Consider the following 22,042-nt stretch of genomic DNA (forward strand, 5'->3'; position numbering starts at 1 on the left):
ATTATCAGAATACATGTATAGTCCACTAAGTGCTTTGCCTTGAAGAGGAGACAATTATTTGGATGCAGAAATTCTCATCCATTTGTTAAAAAGTCATTTACATTAATTGAAATAATTGTATTTCTCTTTTTCATTTATAGGAAATATTATTCTGGTCAGGTTAATATTATGTTTAGGTACTACATGTGTACATCTTAATTGTGAAAACATACTATTACATATACTATAATGAAGAGGAATTTATTTAGTTGGGATCATAAAATTAGAGCTGGAAGGGATCTTAAGAGATCATCTAGGGAGAACTTATAGGAGGGCAACTAAGATGATATGATAATTTCTTCCTTCCATCTGTTCACATTATTAGACATTCCTAGTTCATAAATGATTTCTCTCTCTCATTTCTTCTTTTTTCTTTTTTTATCCTCCTCCTCCTTCTAAATTCTTCTTCTTTTTCTTCATCTTTGTGTTTTTTGTCTATCTTCTCTGTTTAGTATCTATAGAAAAAGAATTTAGCCCCAGAGTTGGCCCATAAGAATTTTGTGAGTGTTTGTCAAGGTCCTATTCTATTGCCTCATGGTGAAGTAGAAGTGATTCTTGTTTCTCCATGACTATGTCAGTGGAATGTAAGCTCTCACTGGGTTGGAAAGGCTTCTGGTATGGGCTAATTGACAGATGATAAGATTGTATTTCAAGGAGGAGCTTAACTAAATTCAGAGAAACATCATCAGAGAATTGATCAATAGGTGGTGAATTATTCTAATTATAGCAACTAATTATTAAGGTGTGGAAGAATTATAACTAGCACTATTAAGGGAAACATCCACACAAATGAAATAAGAGTCATTCACCAGCTGGCAGCCTAGAATCCATTGCATGTTATGACCAAGTGCAAATTTCACAAGCTAAATGCTCAGAACAATGATAATTCTTTTCAGTAGATGAAGTAGTAGTAGTACTATTAATAGTAGTAGCCATTGTCATAATAATAGTAGTCATAGTTCTTGTTGTAATTGTAGTGGGAGTAGTAATAATCATAGTTGTAATCATGGTCATAGTCATAGAAATAGCTAGCATTTATATAGTATTTTGAAGTTTACAAATCAGGTTGGAAAATAATCTCACTTTATACAACCCTAGGAAGTAGGTGCTTTTATTATCTCTATTTACAAATGAGAAAAGAAGTAAATATCTGTATCTGAAGTTGAATTCATATCTTACTGACTCCATGTCCAGGTCTCCATCCACTCCATCACAGAGCTGCTCTTTCCATTTACTAGAAGAGACAATCATATCCTAGGGATAGTACAGTATATTGATATTGTTATTTGATCCCAGTCTTTTTATGTCTAGGTTACATCCAAAGCAGATCAGTTTGTATAAGGTTGTCTTTTCACATAAACTACCAACATAACCATATCTTAAACCATGAGGGAATACTGGGTAGTGCAATGGATAGAATACTGGACCTGAAGTCAGGAAGACCAAAATTCAAATCCAACCTCAAACACTTATATGATCCTGAGCAAATCACTTAATCTCTTTCTTTCTCAGTTTCTTTAATTGTAAAATGGAGATTGTAATAGCACCTACCTTCCAGAATTGTTATGAGGATCAAATGAGATGGTATTTGTAAAGTAATTAGTATGTTGTCTGGCAAATAGTAGGTACTTATTAAATATTTGTAATTTTCCCTTTCCTTTTTTTCTTTTCCTTTCCTTCCCCCTTCCTTTCCCTTCCTTTTCCTTTCCTTTTTCCTTTCTCTTCCTTTCCCTTACCTTCCCTACTATTTGAATGTATGAAATATGCCATGGACAATTTTTCTTCGTAGTGATTTGAAGAAACAGATTTATTATTTAACATCACTAAAATTGAATTACTTGAGGTGTGATTACCTGAAAGAAATGATATCAACATTTTGAGAGTAACTTCGTGCCATTAACATAGCCATATCATTGGCTTCTGAGCCACTGTTTGTGAAGAAAACTACCTGGAGGAGGAAGGTAAGACAAAATATTATTGATTTAATTAAAAATATTAACTCACTTAAGATTATTAAAGAGTCTGGATAAGGAGAACTCAACTTAGACAAGGTCAGCATGTACTTGGCAATACTATATGTTTTTGTATAGGTAAGCATGTATAACTTGTAATATATAACTTTTGAGAGAATTCTCAACTTAAATGAGATCACAGATATATGTGAACATCAGAATAAATTTATGTAGCATTTTATACATATTAAAGTATTTGATCATTATAACAGCTCTCTAAATAGGTCAGATTTATATTTAGTGCACTGACTCCTCACAACTACCTTCAGTGAATATCTGGGGCCAGCCACTCATTCAGTAAAAATTTATTAATCACCTACTATGTGTTGGGCACTATGGTAAGCATTCGGGATGCAAAAAAAGACAAGCATTTATTTAAGAACTTAGAATGTACAAGGCACTGTGCTACATATTGTAAGCCCAAAGACACAAGGGGAGAATTAAGAGTGGTATTATAATTCAATAAACAATATTTAGCCATTCTTTATACTTGACTGCATTTAGAGAAAATATTAAAATAATTTGATTTTGGGATGATGTGACTGGTATTTTGATATTGTGTGATGTACACAATCACAGCTCTTGTCAAAGAATTATTATTCAGTAAAGAGCCTAATGAAGGAAAAGCTCACCATGCAAAAGGAACTGCAGAAGCTTTAGAACTGGAGATAATGTACTCTTGCAAAGCCATTACTGGAAGAACTAAATAGAAGAGTGCTCTTTTTACCAATTATTCATAAATTATTTTATTTTATTTTTTTTTAAGAATATTCTTTTTTTTGCTTTTGGTTCAAAAGATCCCAAATACCAGGATTAGAAATGATTTCAGAAGCTTTCTAGTTTTTTCAAGATTAATGCTCTCATTTTACAGTTGAGGAAACTTAGGCTTTATGTGACTTGTCCATTTGAATCCAGGTCCTTGCTTGAATCAGTGTTCTTTCTGCTGTATCAAACTGCCTCCCCTACTTAAAAGACACCAACTTAAAACGGGAATCTTTTACTTAATCTCATTTCCATTTGAAGTGATGGGATCTTGTGGGTTTTGGATCCTGAGACTGTCATCATTTTGCAATGGAATCATTTTACCTTAAGTGGCTCAGGAAGAAGGGCTGTCAACTTCTCTGCATATTCATGTATTGCAGGATGTAAGAAGGCAGGACTTGTATGCCACAGGCGTCCAAGCTGTTTTTGTGCAGCTGCAGTTACCTTCCTGAGAAAAATAGGGGAAAACCAGAACCATACAAATTAACGTGCCATATGTTATTCCATGTGCAGCCATTTTCAAAAGTAGTACAAGGAATTCAACTTCAGCTCAACATAAAAAATAACTTTCTGACAAGGAGAAGTGCCCAAAGATGTGCCTCATTAAATATTGTGATTCTAATTAATTGAAATATGCCCAAAGAAATGGAGTTATTGCCTATCAGGAGATTTGTAGAGAAAAATCTTGAATTGGGTGGATGAGTGGATCCATTGATTTGAGATTTCTACTAACACTAAATAACCAAGATTTTAAATTATTTTTGAATGGTTTAGAAAACAAAAATCTTGAACATAAGCTTTAATGTTTTTCTCCTCTCTTCCAAGAAATTGTGAATTCATTTATTTGGTTACATGGGGAGTCAAATGAGATTTTTTTCAAAATATTAAAAATTGAGGGGATAAATAGGGATCAGCCTTCTTGAATTAAGTGCAAATAATTTGTCCAATATCATCAGAGGAATGTTGTAACTTTTTGTAATATATTGAAAAGACAAATGTGAATTTCAGTGATGTGAACATTTTATGCTGGAGTAAGCATAATATAAAGAGAACAGAAAGGAGGAAAAGGTAAGAAAAGTACTGATCTAACTATTTAGTTTAAGTAGTGAGAACAATGGAGAGGTCAGCCTGATAGGAACAGAGGGTTCATTTTGGAGAAAGGTTGTTTGTTGTCTTTTATTCTCAAAGAGGACCAAAATGACATCACTTTGTTTGAGTCATGTTATAGTGCATTCAGGTGTGACCGATCAGATCAATGTGAGCTCAGAATGCTCTGCCACAGGTTGGACAGAAATAGTCCATATGAACATTGTCAATGTGGACATCCCTGGAAAGTATATCCCAAGGTAATTCTCCATTTGCTATAACTGATAGATCCACATATATATGGTGAGGGGCTGGCTGATGGAGCACCTGTGGTTTTTTTTTTTTTTTTTTGTTTTGTTTTGTTTTTTTTTTTGGTATTCATTATTAGGTCAAAATTAGCACAAGCAGCAGAGAATCAATCTATACTTTATTGCATCTTAGCTTCAGAGGCTGCATTAAGTGCACAATCATCTACAAACCAAAAAAATTACTCACCAACACTCCCTCCACTTTTAAATCTTGATTTGTGGCCTTTTTAAGTTGAAGAATTTACCCTCAGAATAGTAGCTGATTTTAACACTGTGGAAGACATTTATCAACATGGCTGAAAACACCATGCTAACAATCATAGGAGCAAGCACTCAACTTTGTTTCACTTCATTAGTGACTGGGAAAGTGGGAGAGTATTATCCATCATTCAGAACACAGGCAAGCCTGCAGTTATGATGCAAAATACTGGTGAACTTTTCTGGACGACCAAATTTTTCATAAGGCCTCCCAACTGATGGTATCTTGGTCAGATGTACAAATATTGCATACAGACCTTTGTTCTGCTTCTGGCATTTCGCCTGGAGTTACTGAGCCCCAAACACTCTAACAACCATCCCTTGGCCTTCTCTGAAGCCACACTAGGCTTCAGAGGGATGGCTGTCTTCCAGGCGAAGGATCAGCTTATTTAAGAGGACTCTGGCAGGAATCTTGCCAGCAATGACTAAGAGAGAGAGTTCCCTATGACTGTTATAGAACAATCTCTTCCTTGTACCTTAAGAGAGATGGACAATGGAGGACAATCCTTGAAGCTCTAGGGGATAATCTTTTCTTATTATTTAATCTGGAAAATTTTAACTTTTGTGTGAGCAATGAATCTCCCACCTTGAAAATTTCAGCTCAAATAGAATCAACATCAGGCATTTTGCCCCATGTAAGTAGCCTAATGACCTTCAAAACCTTTTCTTCAGTTGGAACTTCACCAGGAAGAAATTGATTTCAACTTGAGGTAAATGGTCAGTGGCTTTAGCATTGATTGATGATGGGCTTTTGAGAACACTCTGGAAGAGAACTTTCTAGGATCATGTCCTTATCCCTAATCAATGAGATGATCAGCACTGAGTAGTGGAGGTCTTTGGCCCAAAAAAAAGCCTTCAGAGTATCATAAAAACACTTCAGATTGTTACTATCAGCATAAAACTGAATTTCATCAGCCTTCTTATTGAACCAAGACTCCTGCATCTCTTAAAGCTTTGCTTGTATTTTGTTTTTAATGGAATTAAATCTGCCTTTTAGAGATAGATGAGGTATCTTGCTGGTGCATCCTGTGAAATTCTAGTTTTTCATTTAGCAGCTTCTGAATTTCCTTATTGCTTTTGTCAAGCCACTCTTGATGTTTGTGAGTATAGGCAGTAGAAACTAATATAAGTGGTAATGAGAGGGTGAAGTAGGTTAAGGAGGTTTGTGAAAGCTGGGTAGAGGAGTGTGGAATGAATCAGGGGCACAACAGAGTACCATTGTCTAGAGCAGGTGTTCTTGAACTTTTTTCTATTCTAGAACTGGTGAAACAAATGGACTTCTTCTTAGAAAAATATTTATAAATTTATAAAACAAAACACACAAGATTACAAAGAAAGCCAATTATATTGAAGCACAATTATAAAAATATAAAAAACACCCAAGAAATTTATGGATCCTTGGTTAAGAAGCCTTATTCTAAATTAATGACTCAAACAAAGTAGAATTTACACAAGATTGATTTTTCTTACATATGAAGGATGGCATGTTAAATATAATAAAAATATAATCTCATCTCTAATTAGTAACTTATTTTCTTTTGAATAGAAGGGCATATATATATTTTTTCTCTATTTTATTTTATTTTATAATAACTTTATATTGACAGAATCCATGCCAGGGTAATTTTTTTACAACATTATCCCTTGCACTCGCTTCTGATCCGATTTTTCCCCTCCCTCCCTTCACTCCCTCCCCTAGATGGCAAGTAGTCTTATATATGTTAGATATTGCAGTATATCCTAGATACAGTATATGTTTGCAGAACCGAACAGTTCTCTTGTTGCACAGGGAGAATTGGATTCAGAAGATAAAAATAACCCAGGAAGAAAAACAAAAATGCAAACAGTTCACATTTGTTTCCCAGTGTTCTTTCTTTGGGCGTAGCTGCTTCTGTCCATTCTTTATCAATTGAAACTCAGTTAGATCTTCTCTTTGTCAAAGAAATCCACTTCCATCAGAGTACATCCTCATACAATATTGTTGTTGAAGTGTATAATGATCTCCTGATTCTGCTCATTTCACTTAGCATCAGTTCATGTAAGTCTCTCCAAGCCTCTCTGTATTCATCCTGCTGGTCATTCCTTACAGAGCAATAATATTCCATAACATTCATATACCACAATTTACCCAGCCATTCTCCAATTGATGGGCATCTATTCATTTTCCAGTTTCTAGCCACTACAAACAGGGCTGCCACAAACATTTTGGCACATACAGGTCCCTTTCCCTTCTTTAGTATTTCTTTGGGGTATAAGCCCAGTAGTAGCACTGCTGGATCAAAGGGTATGCACAGTTTGATAACTTTTTGGGCATAATTCCAGATTGCTCTCCAGAATGGTTGGATTCGTTCACAACTCCACCAACAATGCATCAGTGTCCCAGTTTTCCCACATCCCCTCCAACATTCATCATTATTTTTTCCTGTCATCTTAGCCAATCTGACAGGTGTGTAGTGGTATCTCAGAGTTGTCTTAATTTGCATTTCTCTGATCAATAATGATTTGGAACACTCTTTCATATGAGTGGTAATAGTTTCAATTTCTTCATCTGAAAATTGTCTGTTCATATAGAAGGGCATATATTGAAAAAGAACTGCCATGAAAGAAAAGAAAACTCAAAGAAATTTGCTAAACAAATTTCCCTACAATTTTATAGTTTCCATTCTACTAGCATTCATTTTTACTGCTGCAAAAAATTTTCAATTTTGTATAAGTTTCTACTTTGTCTTTTCTGACACTTTATCTCTTGTTTAGGTAATAATTTTCTTTCTAGACAGTCTAAATGATCAATGGCCAATGAATTAATTTGATTTATTGGGCTATAAAACTTATAAGAAATGTTTTCTATTGGGTTAAGTGTTAACATAGGTAGCCTGTTTTAAAAAATATGATAACTTTATTTCTAATATAACAGGATTTTTTTGGGGGGTAATCTTATGTGTATTTCATTTAAGTCCATTTAAAATTACTCTTTTAAGAAGTCAAGGCTTCACTGAACTACCAAAGGAGCCCATATCACACAAAAAAGTCAGGACCTCAGTATTAGGTGCTGACTAGGATGGAAGGTTATTGGTTGGGGATAGAAATAAATAAATCAACAAAACATTTAAGAATGCACAGGAAAAAATAAGTAGAAGGGAACAAAAAATGTAACATTTCAATGTATTGTTAAATTATATATATATTTCTTTAAGAACAACTGTATATAATAGAAGTTTACAGATTCTTATACAGGCTGTCCCAAAATTTTTAGTGCAGCTTCAAATGCAGTTACCCTGAAATAATTCTCCCATTTGGTCTTTAAATATTGCAATAGTTGTACTTCTTGATTGTCAAGAATATAAAATATTAAATAATAATATAAATAAAATATTAACACTATTATATTAATAATATTAAATATTAAAATATCAATATTTAAATAAAATTATTAAATACTTTTATTTAAATATTAATACATATTATTAATAAAATATTAAATATTTTTATTTAATAAAATATTAAAATAAAAACTTCAGTATTTTCTAGTGATATAGAACTTATATGAAGGTGGAGAACATCTCTTTTAAGAGTTTCAATGAACTCCAGACTTCGTCCATGCTTGGTTTTTATGTTTAAGTTTTTCCTTTGGTTTCTTTTGGACTGTAAGGTATAGAGTTATCACTAGAATTTTTTTAGTTATCAGGTGAAGGACACAGAGAACACTCCTGAACAATTAAGTGTATTTTCCTGGGAGAAAAATGAAGTCTGTTTCCCAGACAGGGAGTGAGGGAGAGATGGAGTAATTATCCAGAGTTAGAGAAACCTGTGTTCAAATCCAGCCCCAGCCACTTGCTATTTATATGATCTTGGGCAAGTCACTTAACCCTGTTTGCTTCAGTTTTCTCCACTGTAAAATGGGGATAATGATTGCATCTACCTCCCAGGATGAGGGTCAAATGAGATAATCATTATAAAGTTCTTAACACAGTTCCTGGCATATAGCAGGTACTTAATAAGTACTATGTCTTATTATTATTAGAGGGTAGCTAAGTGACACAGTGGATAAAATGCCAGAAGTCAGGAAGACTCAAGAAAATTGCCAAGAAAATCCCAAATGGTATCACAAAGAGCTGGACATGACTGAAAAGCAACTATGCTTGTTGCCTGGGATAAAACCCTAGTCATGTTGCCTTAATTATTGCTCTGGGGTGAGGGTACTTTCTAAACCATGGGATTTCTAGTGCATTATTTTTTCTGAAAGCAATTTGGCTAGACCATCAAAGGAAAACTGGAAGGAAGAAATAAATAGCAGGTAGAAATAAAATTTTAATTATTTATCATCACCCATAATGATCCCTAGTATTAAAGCCATATACACTCATGAACCTACAATTCCAAAAGCTCATATCTGGCACAATTTAATGATCCCATTTTCAGGTTCCTTGTATTTTGAAGATACTCAGAAATTTCAAGCCATACTTACGGGTGGCAATGACCAACACCGACGGTGACAATCCCTGAAAAGAGATCTAAATATCTTCGACCTTCATAGTCAAATAACCATTGCATATATCCTTGTTGAAGCAATAAGGGCTTCTGGAAATAAGTGGCCATGAAGGGTGAAAAATTCTGTTTCCGAATCTTCAGGATATGGCTGTAAGGCTGGGACTGTAGAAAAAGAATTCTTATGTTCAATTCAATAAATTTAATCAATCAAAAAATATTATGCTTATGTTACATGCAGAGCTTGATGTTAGGTACTAAGGGAGAGAAAAAAATTAGATTTAGACCAGGGATCTATTCCCTATTAAATTTACAATCTAGTAGTGAATAGGACATAAATGTAGTGTGTACATATTTAGATGTATATAGACACACATGTAAGTATACATGCTTGCATGTGTACACACACACACCATGTACATATATGTGTGTATACAATATAAATACATGAGACATACATGAGAAAAGTACAGAACAAAGTGTTTGGATCATAGGGAAGAGCTGGATAATGAAAGCTTCCTTGTAGACATGTAGTTTAAGTTCTGAAAAAACAAATAGGGATTTAGTAGTTGAAGAAAGGAGGTAGGATACTTCAGGACTGAAAGGTATAGTGTAAGCTCTTCTAGGACATTTTCTCTTTTTATCTCCAAGGTCAAGTATAGTAATTTATATCTAGCAATTGACTGGACCCATGACTGCATTGGTTCATTGAGCTCTTAGTAAGGAACTTCTTCTATTATTGCATGTAGAAGCAACTCCCAGTCTTAGAGAATTGGTTGAAGCACAAAGAGATGTGACCTGCTTAGTTACACAGCTAGTATGTGTCAGAGTTTTCTTGTCTTTTTCCCCCTGTCTTTGAAGCCGATTCTTAATCCACTTAGTCATGCATATAGTAATATGCTTAATGGATAAATAAATGAAAAAAAGAAATAACTTGATAAATTCTGATTGAAGGAAACATGAACTTTGCCTTTTCTCTCCTTCCTCTCCAATGAAATGTTAGCTCCTTGAGGGCTGGATCATTTTAAATTTGTGTGTGTATGTGTGTTTGAATGTCTAGAATTTAGCACAGTATATTAATGAAGAGGACCACTGATATCATGGAGGTGATGTCTTGATTTGCTCATGAATTAGATTTAAGTGAGACAGAATGACACACTCTTCTCCACTCTTCAAAGTCCAGTGGTAAGACAAAAATGAAGATGACTGACAAAGTTGCTCCTTAATTAATGAGTTTTCAAATACCTTATGAAATTCATAATATTATCATTTATGGACTATTAGCCAGCTACCATGTTGCTAATGCAGGGAAATGCTGCTCTTTTAAAATAAAAACAAATAAATATTATAAAGATTCTTAATGCCTTGTAGAAGCTTAAAATCTGAAATATTTATTTAACATACTCTTTATATACAGCATTAAGCACTTTGAGAATGGAGATTGTGTTTTTTATCCTTTGCATCTCATTCAGATTCTCATAATGCCTTAATGATTATTATGGTCATTTCATAAATATCTCTTGAATGGAACCAATTGAATTACTTTTCACTTGCCTGACCTTGAACATCACCATTCTGATCTTACTTTTCTCATTTGCAAAAGTAGGGCAATGGATTTCAGGGTTCTTAATTTGGGGGTCTGTGCAGTGGTTTTTTTTTTAAGATTTTGATAACTTTATTTCAATATAATTGTTTTCTTTATAATCCTATGTAATGCATTTTATGCATTTAAGAACACTTTTGAAAAAGAGTCTGTAGACTTTACCAAACTGCCAGTAGATGCCATAACACAAAAATGGTTAAGAATCTTGGGAATAGATAAACCTGATCTGAGAAGCTAGTGAGCATGACTTTTGTTGTTCAATGCATTTTGCTCTCCTTCACTGACTCTTTCTTCTCCTTTTATTATTCAAAGTTTTTCTCAAGAAAGACCTGAAATCAATCATTGGTATAAAGTTAAGTCTGTGTACCACCTCTCCACAGAATGTTTGTAACCCAAATCTTACCTTTAAATGAGAAAGAAAAGGCCTTATTTCTAGTAAGAAGAATGAAAGGAAGCAGAAAGAGGAAGTATTTGAGGAAGAGGGGGAGGTCATCCTAATATCCTAGAAATTTTATTCCATATAAGATACGTCCTTTTCTTTAAGGTTCATCTTTTTGAAAAGATAACTAACTCCTACCACAGTCATACCTTGGGCTAGGGGTACATTTCCAAGATTATTGGTGCCTGAGAATTCCCATTGGACTTTTGCTAGAAGAGCTAATATTTTCTTCATGACATAGAGAAGTGAGTGATTGACTGAAATGCTGATTCAATCTTTTGCATGTGCTTTTTTGTACTTCCAGATCAAAGTACAAAAAAGGCAAAGGGAGTGAAGTACCCTCCTACAAGAAGCACATGGTCAATTGCCTATGCATAGAGGAATTCCTGGCTGCTATTTATCTGTTTCCTTTTATGAGCACAGATCAGACAAAATGTTTTTTCTTTTCTTTTTTTTTTTAATGAAAATTCAAGAGATCCTAAGAGATCAAGAGTTCCTGAATTAGATTATTCAGAAATGGGCTTCTACAGGGAGAATATAGTAACAATATAGTGCCATTTTACAACTTATAGAATAAAGCCTTATCAAGTGGGGAGGGGGAAGAAGCAACCTAGGCTAAAATTATGCTTTTGGCTTTTTATTTTTTTATTTTTATTTTTTTAGTGTTTTTCTGAGTTCTTTGGAGAACAAATGGATTCAGGATAGAAGATTCTCTGTTTTGTTTAGTTTCTTTCTTTTCTGCTGAAATGGTGATTGGATTTAACTATTCCTCACTAACTGAAGGCTCTTTGAATAGATATTAGATTATAAGTTTTATGAACCCTTGATGCTATAATTGACATATGTAAATAATTCAAGTTAATTTCTAATATTTCCTTTTCTCCCTCAGGACTGATAGTAGTTTTAAGGAGCAAGGTGTCTGATCTATCATAGATCATAAACCACTTTTTTTGATCAGAAAAGGGACTTGAATTGTCCTGGAAACAAATAGTATATGATAGTTACACATTAGAAAAATCTGGATATTGGGGATGACTTTTTCTATTCTGCTTGATATTCTTCTATTAAATAAAACATTCTCAAAAATATTTCCAAAAAAAGATGTGGAGTATAGTGTAGCAAATAGTGCTGGTCTTAGAGTCAGGAGGACCTGCATTTGGATCTTGACTGAAATATACTGGCTGGTTGACTCTAGGCAAGTAACTCAATCTTTCTAATTCTGTGGCAATTTCACTAATTAAAACATAGCTATAAGTTGTATATAATTGCCATTTGAGAAAATGACCAAACAATGAGAAAATTTATCACTGACTACATGTTAGAGAAAGGAGTCTATTAATCTTGTTAACCTGTAATACTATAAAACTGTAATTTAACTGGCATAGAGAACTCCCAGTGAGGAACTTCCTTTAACAATACTTTATCAGCACACTGTCTGCAGTTTATAATATAAGAGATTTGCCTGGGATACTGAGAATAGCCAAGTGACTTCTTGAGAGTTATTCAGCAATTATATGTTAGAAGTGAGACTTGAACTCAGGTTTTTCTGGCTACAAACCCAGGTTTCTGGGTTACCTTACCATACCATATTACCTTTCACTTCAAATGTTACCAAGAATTAAAATTAAGGGGTGTGGTTATTGTTTGAGATGGACTACCTTTAGTAAATATGCAAGGATACTTGTAGGTTGAATTAGAAATAGAAAATATTAGAACTGAAGGAGAACTTGAAGATAATAACTTAACTTATGAATCCAATTTCTCCAATGAGGATGAAACAAAAATTCCAAAGGGTTAATAAAAGTCATTAAATATGTATTAAGTCTTTACTTAGGACTTAATCTAGGTACTATACCAGGCATTGTGTCAGGCATTGTGCCCAGCATTATAATTTTTTAAAAAAAGACAGTCTCTATTCTTCAGGGGCTTACAATCTAATGAGGTAAGACAACATGCAAAATGGCGGAAGTGAAAAAAAGGGACCCATACAGGGGTATGTTGCAGAAGAATGAGAATTTCCAGAATAATACAGTCAAAGAGATTTACCAAGGTCATGCAGTTAGTCAGAGATAGAGCTTAGTTTCCTGAGATTCTTCAGAGTCTCAAAAAATACACAAATATCTTCTGCCTACATAACCATTTGCCATAGGAATTTTGCAAAGAAGAATCCCTTTGATTATGTCTAAAACATTGAGTCCTACCTCATATCTTTCAGGTGTGAAGTCACATGGAGGTATTTTAGGTGATGCATGAACACTAAGCTTAGATCCAGACTTCCAGCAGGCACCTACCAAAAAAACCCCAGCACATTAGGATTGTATTCTAGCTATCACAGTCTTTCTCTAATACAAGACAATGTCCAGTTATGAAAATCCCTTAGAGTTGACTATAAGTTGACTATAAGATAAGGAAAGTGCATTATAGAGTGACTAAGTACTTTGTTTATGTTCATACAAATAGTCAGTAGATAACGTGGGTTTCAAATCCAGATTTTCTGAGTCCAAAAGCTGGTGCTCCTTCCACAATGATATACTGCTTCCATCAGGAGGTTTTGAGATCTGTGCTATCAAGGAAAGACCAACACCAAAGATACCAGTACATTCTCCAAAGCATCAAAATAAATGTTTAAAATTAATTAGGCTTTGAAATATAATCATATCTGAATCTAAAAAATCCTCCAGAAACAAGGTTTCTTTCCTTAAAAAAAGGCAGAATGCTGGGTTTTTGTTGTTGTTTGTTTGCTGTTATTGTTGTTGTTTTTTGAGGGACTAGTAAGTGGTAGTGCTCATTGAGGAGGGGGAGATTTAGGATTCTGGTAATTGGAATTAGCAGAATGAAACTGACTCCTAGTGGGAGGGAGACACTGTCCAGGGTGCTGTTATGCAGTCTCAATTTTACTGGAAAAAAGCTATACTTGAAATTAGAGAGAGTCAGCATTTGGAATAAAGCTTGCATCACCTAGGAGAAAAGAAAAGAATAAATCTTTAAAGGTATACTACACTGAAATCAATAACTCAAAAACTTTCCTATGGCTTTGGTTTTCTACATGGCTCCTTATTTCTACATTCGGTTATGAAGTTTTTGATAGCTGTGCATTATCAGAAAGGACTAGATAACTTCTGAGGATCTTTCTAAATCTAAAAGTCTATGAATTGACTATTTTGGTCTCTAGACATTATGCAGATAGGATAAAAGATTAAAAAAGCATTTAGAAAGAATTAAAAGGTACCTTTTTCCAATACACAAAAAATTAAGGATATTCATAGATGTACTGTGATTCTCTATTAGATGTCAGCAAGAATGTTAGAATGTTGAATTGTTATTGAATATTAGATTGAGATATCATCTAATATACTATCTAGTACTATTAACTGTAGGATTTATTAATCCAGGTTCCATGAACTTTTTGGAAAACTTTTTTATAATATTAGTTGATGTTAGGATTCTTACAAGGTGCTAAGTCACTGGAATTGAGAGAGACAATTATCTAATTTAGCCTGGTTCGGTATGATTGATCTGATCCTACAAGGAGATGTTATGGGCCAGAACTTGAAACAAGTGGAATTGAGGAGACAGTGGTTAAATCTAGTTTAGCACTGATTTAATCCTACAACAAATAATGGTTTCCTAGTGATATAATGATTGATGTATAATCAGTGTACAGTATATAAGCAAGAAGCTCTCAGGGCCAGACACACAAACCCACTAGAAGCTCTTGGAGCCTCAGCCAGGATTCAGTCAAGCAGATTCACAAGCCAAAGAAGGCAGCTTAAGCTCTCAGAACCAAGACTACAGAAGGCCTCTAAGAAAACTAGCCAAGCTCAGTGAAGGAGATAAGACTTTGAAGGCTACAATAAAGGATTTGGACTTTAACTCTTGCCTGCATTCAGGGTGATTACACTGAACTGAAACTAAGGCTGCTCCCAGAAGCCCCCCAAGAAACCTGCTCCCAGAAAACATTATATTTTAGAGAAGAATATTACAAGTTTCCTTTATAATTCTGTGTATTTCATTTTGTATTTTTATTCCAAAAAGGTTTATTAACTTCAGCAGATTGACAAAGGAATTCATAACACAAAAAGGTTAAGATTCCCTGATATAGTTTGGTCTCATGAAGAGTTCTCATGATTATAATTTTAGGTCTGGGAGAGATTTTAGGGATTATCTAATCATTCCGCACCCCCCCTTTTTTTTTCCAAATGAGGAAACTAAATCCCTAGAGAAATTATTTGTCAAAATCATGTAATTTGTAAGTGATAAAGTTTGAACTAGATCATGTCTTTTGATTCCTCAACAAAAATTTCCCCCTATTACTTTACAATGTAATTGCCTCATTTCTTCCCTTTCTCTCTCTCTTTTTATTCCTACATATTTTGTAGGAAATCACAAAATCATAAATCAATGCTAGAAGATACCTAGCTGTTTTACAGACTAGAGGAGATAAACAAAACAATCCCTCCTATTCAGTTGAATGAACAAATGAAACAAAAGCCTTTTTCTTATTATGAATGCAAAGGTAAAAGACAGAATGGTTACTGAGTCATTTTTCCTAAGAAAACACAATAGGCAACTATTTTTAATTAAGTTTGAAAGTATCTCTTTTGGACAGATTTTTCTTTCAAGATCTCCCATTTTTCTGTTTCAGAAAATCACTGATGTCATTAATTTGCTTTTAGTGCATTAAAACAAGTAGTTTTTGGTTAAGCTTGAATAAGAAGGGGAAAAGAGGTATCTAAAGCTTTCTGAGAATTTTTCCCTTCAAGAGATGCTCTTCTTGTCTTTATTAGTTTCTCACATGAAATGATAAAATCCTACAGTGCTTCTAAGAATCCCAAATCTCCTGGTTCCTTCAGTATTATTCACGTCTCCTTCTAAACAAGGGCTCTTCATGGAGTTACCAGTTGATTGAATTCAAAGTTAGAGATACATCAAGATGTGAAAAAATTAAACTTTTAAACAGAAAGTCTCTAATATTAGATTCAAAGTAAATAACTAAGACGAAGGACAGATCCATACTAGAAAAAACAAATTAAAAAATTAAAACAAATTTTCAGATAAATTAAACCTACACTTCAATCTGACATGGCCATCCTATTCCTGGTCTCTTGTTTATTTCCTCCCTCCTTTCTTTCCCTATTACAAATTTTTAAAAAGTCCCAACAAACAACAATACCATATACTATTACCAATCACTTTGCATTTATTTTATATAGATTTTGAATTTGCTTATCAACATATGAATTATTTCTTTCAATGGAAAAGAAACTTTTATTTTTGTATTTGTGCTCTCAGCACCTATCAAAATTTTGGAAACATAAAGAAATCCATTTATGAATGCTTATAGAATTTGGTTTTGAATATTCTGGCCTCCGTTAACTATGTGTTTCTGAAAAATGCATTTTTGAGTAAGAATTATTTGGACAAACATTTGAATTATCTGTTCACAGTATCTCTAATTTGGAAGGATCCTCAGAGGCCATCTAGTCAAATCATTATCCAAGTCCTTTTTTGGGGGTGGTGAAAAGAGGGAATGGTGACAGTAGGGGTATGAAATAGTGGAACTAATGGCCTTGAAAATAGCTAATTCTCTTAAAGGTAGTTTTAATCTGATGGAAAAGTAGGATATCCTAAGCAAAAAATGCAGTCAAGTTTTTCCTTCTTCAGAAAGAGGATAGAGATGCAATAGCATAGCTTTAGTTTTCTGTTTCCTAGACTACTTTCCTAGGACTTGAGATAATGGCTTGGTGGTATATTTTTGAGGGATAGCTTTAGCTACTCTTAAAGTGAGTAGATTGTGTGAATTCCCATGTTATTTACTTGGTTTATAGTTATGCAGAACTTACAGGTATCACTGTCACTTCTACAATGATGGGATCTTTTAGATTTCATATTCCTCAAATGTATCCATTATTGAGGCATACAAGGATTTAGTAAATGCAACTTGGTTTATAGATTATCCCACTGAAACAAAGAAAATGGAATAGACTTATAGAAAGACAGATGATATTGATCATTAGGCTATGAGGTTGCTTCAATGGAAATGTATTTATTATCTGATCAAAGAGTATCTGTGCGATTTTATGTGAGCGCTCAGACTTGATTTCCAACACTTATAGCATTTAGGGGGTTAGGGGTAGGGGAATGATAACCAGAAAACCGCTGATATTTAGCAATGGCTATTTGTAAAATGTGACATTTGTAAAATTTCAAAGTGCCTAAGCAATCTCCATCTCTGTTGATAGCTTCAACTGTGGAATAAAGTTTAAATATAGAGAAGGATGGGCTTTGCATAGATGAGTTGTAGAGTTCATTTGGTGGGTAGGCGAATTAGCTAGTTATCTTGGTGATATATAGTTTATGGGATACTTGAGTATTACAAAGTATCAGAGTGGGACAAGACATGAGAGGTTATCCATTTTAACCCATAGATAAACAGGAATTTCTTCTATGACATTTCTGACAGTTACTTTCCTTAGAAGAACGCTAATAATAGAGAAATCACAGAATTTCAGGACAGCTCATTTCACTTTTCAATGGCTTTAACTATTAGAAAAATTTTCTTTATGTTGGTTAAAGATCTTCTTCTCCACAATTTCTATGAATTGTTTCTATTTTTGCTCTTGGAGTTCAATAAAAAGGTCAAATCTCTCCTATATAAAACTTTCAAAAATTTGGGCATGGCTTTCATGCCCCGCTAAAGCTTTTTTTCTTTGGCAAAACATCACCAATAATTTGTCTGCTCTATCTGCCTATTGGGTTGTGTCAACTGTCACAGAATGGCAAAATTTTATAGTGTAGTCCAAAATAATGCAAGTCAAACTGAAAACTCCACTTGAAGTGAGATAGAGAAGACATGGAAATACAATTTATCTGAGGAATTTCTTTTTCAGTTGATTCTCTAGGTTTCGCTTAGCAAAATTTTTTTTGTTTGTTTTCCTCTTTGCCTAAAAGTATTCCATTTGGTTCTTCAGAGACTGTCATATTACATTATTCATAGTGATATATTATTATCACCAGAAGAATATTGATATTAAAAATGTATGTTTTTATTATGAGGAATGAAAGTTGGTAAAAGTGCTAGGTAATTTCCTAAAAGCTAATGATCTAATCTTTTACTCCAATTAAATTTTGAGTCTTGCTCATTTTCCTTTTGCAAATTTCCTTTGAAGTTTACTCTATCCAAATTTATTGCTCAATCTAGAGTCTGGTCACTGTTTTCTACTACTCCAACAAAATATTTTCTCTTCTTTTTCAAAGAGTTCAATGAGCAACTCATAATTTCTCACCACCCAAACTCTTTTACTCATTTTAGGGGAACTTTAACATATATGCTAATTTTTCCTCAAATTTCCAGGCTTCCAGGAATGTGCTGGTAAATGTTTAACAATCAGTTCCCCGGGGGGAAAAATGAATGCATGACATAACCTTTAAGTTTAATCAACATTATTAACATTTTCTCCATTGGGCCACTTTTGATTGTATTCTTTATTTCCCAATTATGAATTTGACCTTAATTTCTCATGGTTTACAATTAAATGCATGAAGTTCAAGTTTTTTCTTTTGGTAAAAGCCCTAGAGGTCTTTTGTTATCTTTTCCATTGGTCTTTTGAGGGCAGTGTAAGTGGCAACCTGTGATTCATATCACAAGGGAGCAAAATATGCCTTGAGAGGCTCATTGCCTGGTTGTCTGGATGGAGCTGGCTTTAAATCTAGTTTCAAGTTTTTCAAGTGAGTAAGTATCACAGAGTTCTTAGAGAAACACATATAGCTTTTAGTTATTTATCTCATTGTAAACTTATTCTGAATTAATTTTACTTTATAACCTTCTCAACCCTCTATTTCCTTTTATGATGGCTGCTAAATTATTATTATTATTAATGGAAAGGAAGGCACATGATATGAACATATGGTGAAAATTCTCCTTTTATCTAGTGGGGTATGAAGGCTATCAATCATTAACTAGTTTGGAAGGATCTACAAAGGATGATTTATATTTCTTTAACTCTCTAATAGTAATAATTTACTATTTTAAAAGTTCCCATATCCTTATAACATATAGTACTCAGCTCAGGGATTAAGTTGATTTCATGCATATTCAGTTTTAACAGATTAAATTAAATACATGCACACACATATGTATATATATCCATACACAAATACACATATCTATATCTATATCTATATCTATATCTATATATATATATATTATACAAATAAAAGTCACTGCCTAAGCTTTTCTAAGACATTCTCCTCATAGTTGCCATAATAATATTCCTAGGGGCAGCTAGATGGTGCAATGGATAGAGCACCAGTCCTGAAGTCAGGAGGACCTGAGTTCAAATCTAGCCTCAGACACTTACCACCCCCTAGCTGTGTGACCCTGCGCAAGTTACTTAACCCCAATTGCCTCAGGGAAAAAAAAAGAGCAACCCCAAAACTTCCTAAAGCATAGATTTGAGGATTCTGTTATTGAGAAATTTTTTATAGTGGGGTTTCTTTGATTTCTCTTGGACTTCCTTTCAGTTTGGCAAATCTTTGGATCCCCTTCTCAGGATAATGCTTTTGTTAAAAAATCATGATTTAAGAAAATATTAAATTTCAGTTAGGACTTAGTGGAAATGAAGAATTCTTCACTTGCCCCCTCCTCCATTTAAGGATCCTCTGGAATCTATCAACAAATGTCTAACCAAGTAGTCCTGATCTAGTCTCCTTATAACCTCTGACAAAAATACAAATGCTTTTCTTTGACACTTATAGTCCATTCACAATCTGACTTCAGCCTACTTTTCTACGTTTGTTCTCTCTTTCCCACACTCAATGTTTCAGGAAAACTGGTCTATTTGTTGCCAGTATACAATATTCCATTCTGTGTCTGTGGTTTCATCCTGGCTGTTTCTCATGGCTAGAATGCACTCCCTCCCCATCTCTTCTTCTCAAATTCCCAATTTTCTTCAGTTACCTATTATATGAATGAACTCCCTTTCCTGATCTTCCTCTATTTCTAGTGATTTCCTTGAAAGTAGTTTATATACTTTGAACGTGAGTATATATAGGTATATGTGTGGATAGGTAATACAACGATAAACTTTAATAGCTTATCCCAAGGATCTTGGGATATTCTTTATATTTGTTTAGTCATTTTGAGTTGTGCCCTATTCTTTGTGACCCTGTCGGGTTTTCTTGGCAAAGATACTGAAGTGGTTTGTCATTTTCTTTTCCAACTTATTTGACAAATGAGAAAACTGAGGCAAACAATTACATGACTTACCCAGGGCCACATGTCTAGTAAGTGTCTGAGGTCAGATTTGAACTTAGGAAGATGAGACTTCTTTTCTCCTGGTCTGACACTTTATCTATTGTGCTATCTAGCTGCCTCCTCCTCTGTATACATATGTGTAATGATGAGGATGATAGCTAGCTTTTTTTATAATGCTTACTATGTGGAAAGAACTTTCTAAATAGTAATTTACTTTGATCCTCAAAACAACTCTGGAGAATCAATTCTATTATTATTATTGTTTTACAGTTGAGAAAACTGGGACAGAGAGATTTGTCTAAGGTCATTCAGCCAAGAAGTGTTTGAGGCCAGATTTGAATTTAAGTATCTTCAGGCCTTGCACTCTATTCACACAGGCTCCCCTAGCCTCTAGATGTATGGTGTATGTATGCTTGTATATGTATATGTATATATTCCTATCATATTTATAAAACATCATGTATATTTTATATTTAGAGGGCTTTCCTAAAGTGGATTATATCCGGAAATAGTGGACAATTTTCTTGCTGAAGGTTTTCAGTCGAAGTTCAGATGACAACTTGCTGGAGATATTCCTCCTCTGGAGGAAATGGCCTCTGGGTTTCCTCCTTTTTCTGAGATTCTGTAATTCTGTATATGTATTTGTGTACTTGTAGAAAATATATGCGTATGTGTGGATTCATGTATGGGTATGTATCTTTATGTCTGTCTATAGCTCTATATAGATATACATGGGAAGAAAAAAGCAGTCTCTCAGCACATATTCATATAAGCAATACTTTATACTCTCTGAGTCTCTAATTAGTGGGGATAAATCAGGTGTCCTAAATGAGTTCTTTGTGAGCTACTGGTCTTTCAAGTGGATTCCAAGGTAGTTGCTGCTCTACCTGAGCCCCATTTCTACAAGTTCCATGTAATCCCAGGAAAGAAAGAGTGAGAGAGAGAGGGCAATTTACAGCTCCTTTTGCCTCCTCCTTTAGAGAGGGGCCACTACTGGTCCTCTCCTCCATCCACAGGGATGATAAAATTTTGTGTAAATAAAAGTAGTATTTCCATCAGAGAATCATTGAAAAAGCTTTGGATTTAGTAAAGGACTTGAGTTTAAATGATAGTGCTACTATTTACTTATGTGATCTTCTCTTGAAAAACGAGGGGCTTAGACAAGATAATCTTTAAGACTCCTCCAGCTTTAATTTCTATCACCATATGACATGTAAACATGAGCACAAACCTATATAACATAGGCTAAGTGATATACAGATGTCATTGATGGATGGCTCATTCACAAGGGGTTATGGAAAAAATCAGCTGTAAAATACCATACTAAAGTTAGGAAGAAATGGATTCTAGTTTTGATTTGGCCCATTATTAGTTATGTGACTCTAGAAAAGTCATTTCAGCTCTTTGGACCGCTTTAGTCTTTTGTAAGATAAGTTTGATCATCTTTAGACTCCCTTTCTGCCTTCTATTTATATGTAGTGTCCTATATAACTGGGGATTAGGATTGGGGAATTTCCTTAATGTTGCCCAACAGGAAACCCATTCCCCCTTTCCCCTCCTGTGATAGTCACTCAGGAAGAAACTTGAGGAACTCGTTTCTCCTTCCTCTTTCTACCTTCCTTCTTCCCATCAAATTTCTCATGAGCCCCACACCTCCCTCCTTTCTACTCACCACATTGTAGGAAGCACCTCTTGGACATTTGGAGGAAGGAAGCTTTTAGGAGAGCCATAATTATCAGACAACTGTCTCAGGAGAGCAGTAGTACAGGAGGCATCCAGTCACTTTCAGAGCAG

The 22,042-nt window shown here is 34.2% G+C and overlaps 1 protein-coding gene across 1 annotated transcript in view; it reads right to left on the bottom strand.

Moving 5' to 3' along the window:
* The window catches only part of AGXT2 (alanine--glyoxylate aminotransferase 2), a 50,579-nt gene extending 28,537 nt beyond the window's left edge, over positions 1-22,042 (bottom strand). Inside the window, exons 1-5 of the mRNA XM_051989672.1 lie at positions 21,921-22,042; positions 13,194-13,279; positions 8,931-9,115; positions 3,138-3,261; positions 1,893-1,987 (exon numbers count right to left, since the gene is read on the bottom strand). Of these exons, the coding sequence (XP_051845632.1) occupies positions 1,893-1,987; positions 3,138-3,261; positions 8,931-9,115; positions 13,194-13,279; positions 21,921-21,978 (548 nt within the window). The 5' untranslated portion in view covers positions 21,979-22,042. The remainder of the gene's footprint in view (positions 1-1,892; positions 1,988-3,137; positions 3,262-8,930; positions 9,116-13,193; positions 13,280-21,920) is intronic.

Source organism: Antechinus flavipes, chromosome 1 (assembly GCF_016432865.1).
Source record: "Antechinus flavipes isolate AdamAnt ecotype Samford, QLD, Australia chromosome 1, AdamAnt_v2, whole genome shotgun sequence".
Taxonomy (NCBI): domain Eukaryota; kingdom Metazoa; phylum Chordata; class Mammalia; order Dasyuromorphia; family Dasyuridae; genus Antechinus; species Antechinus flavipes.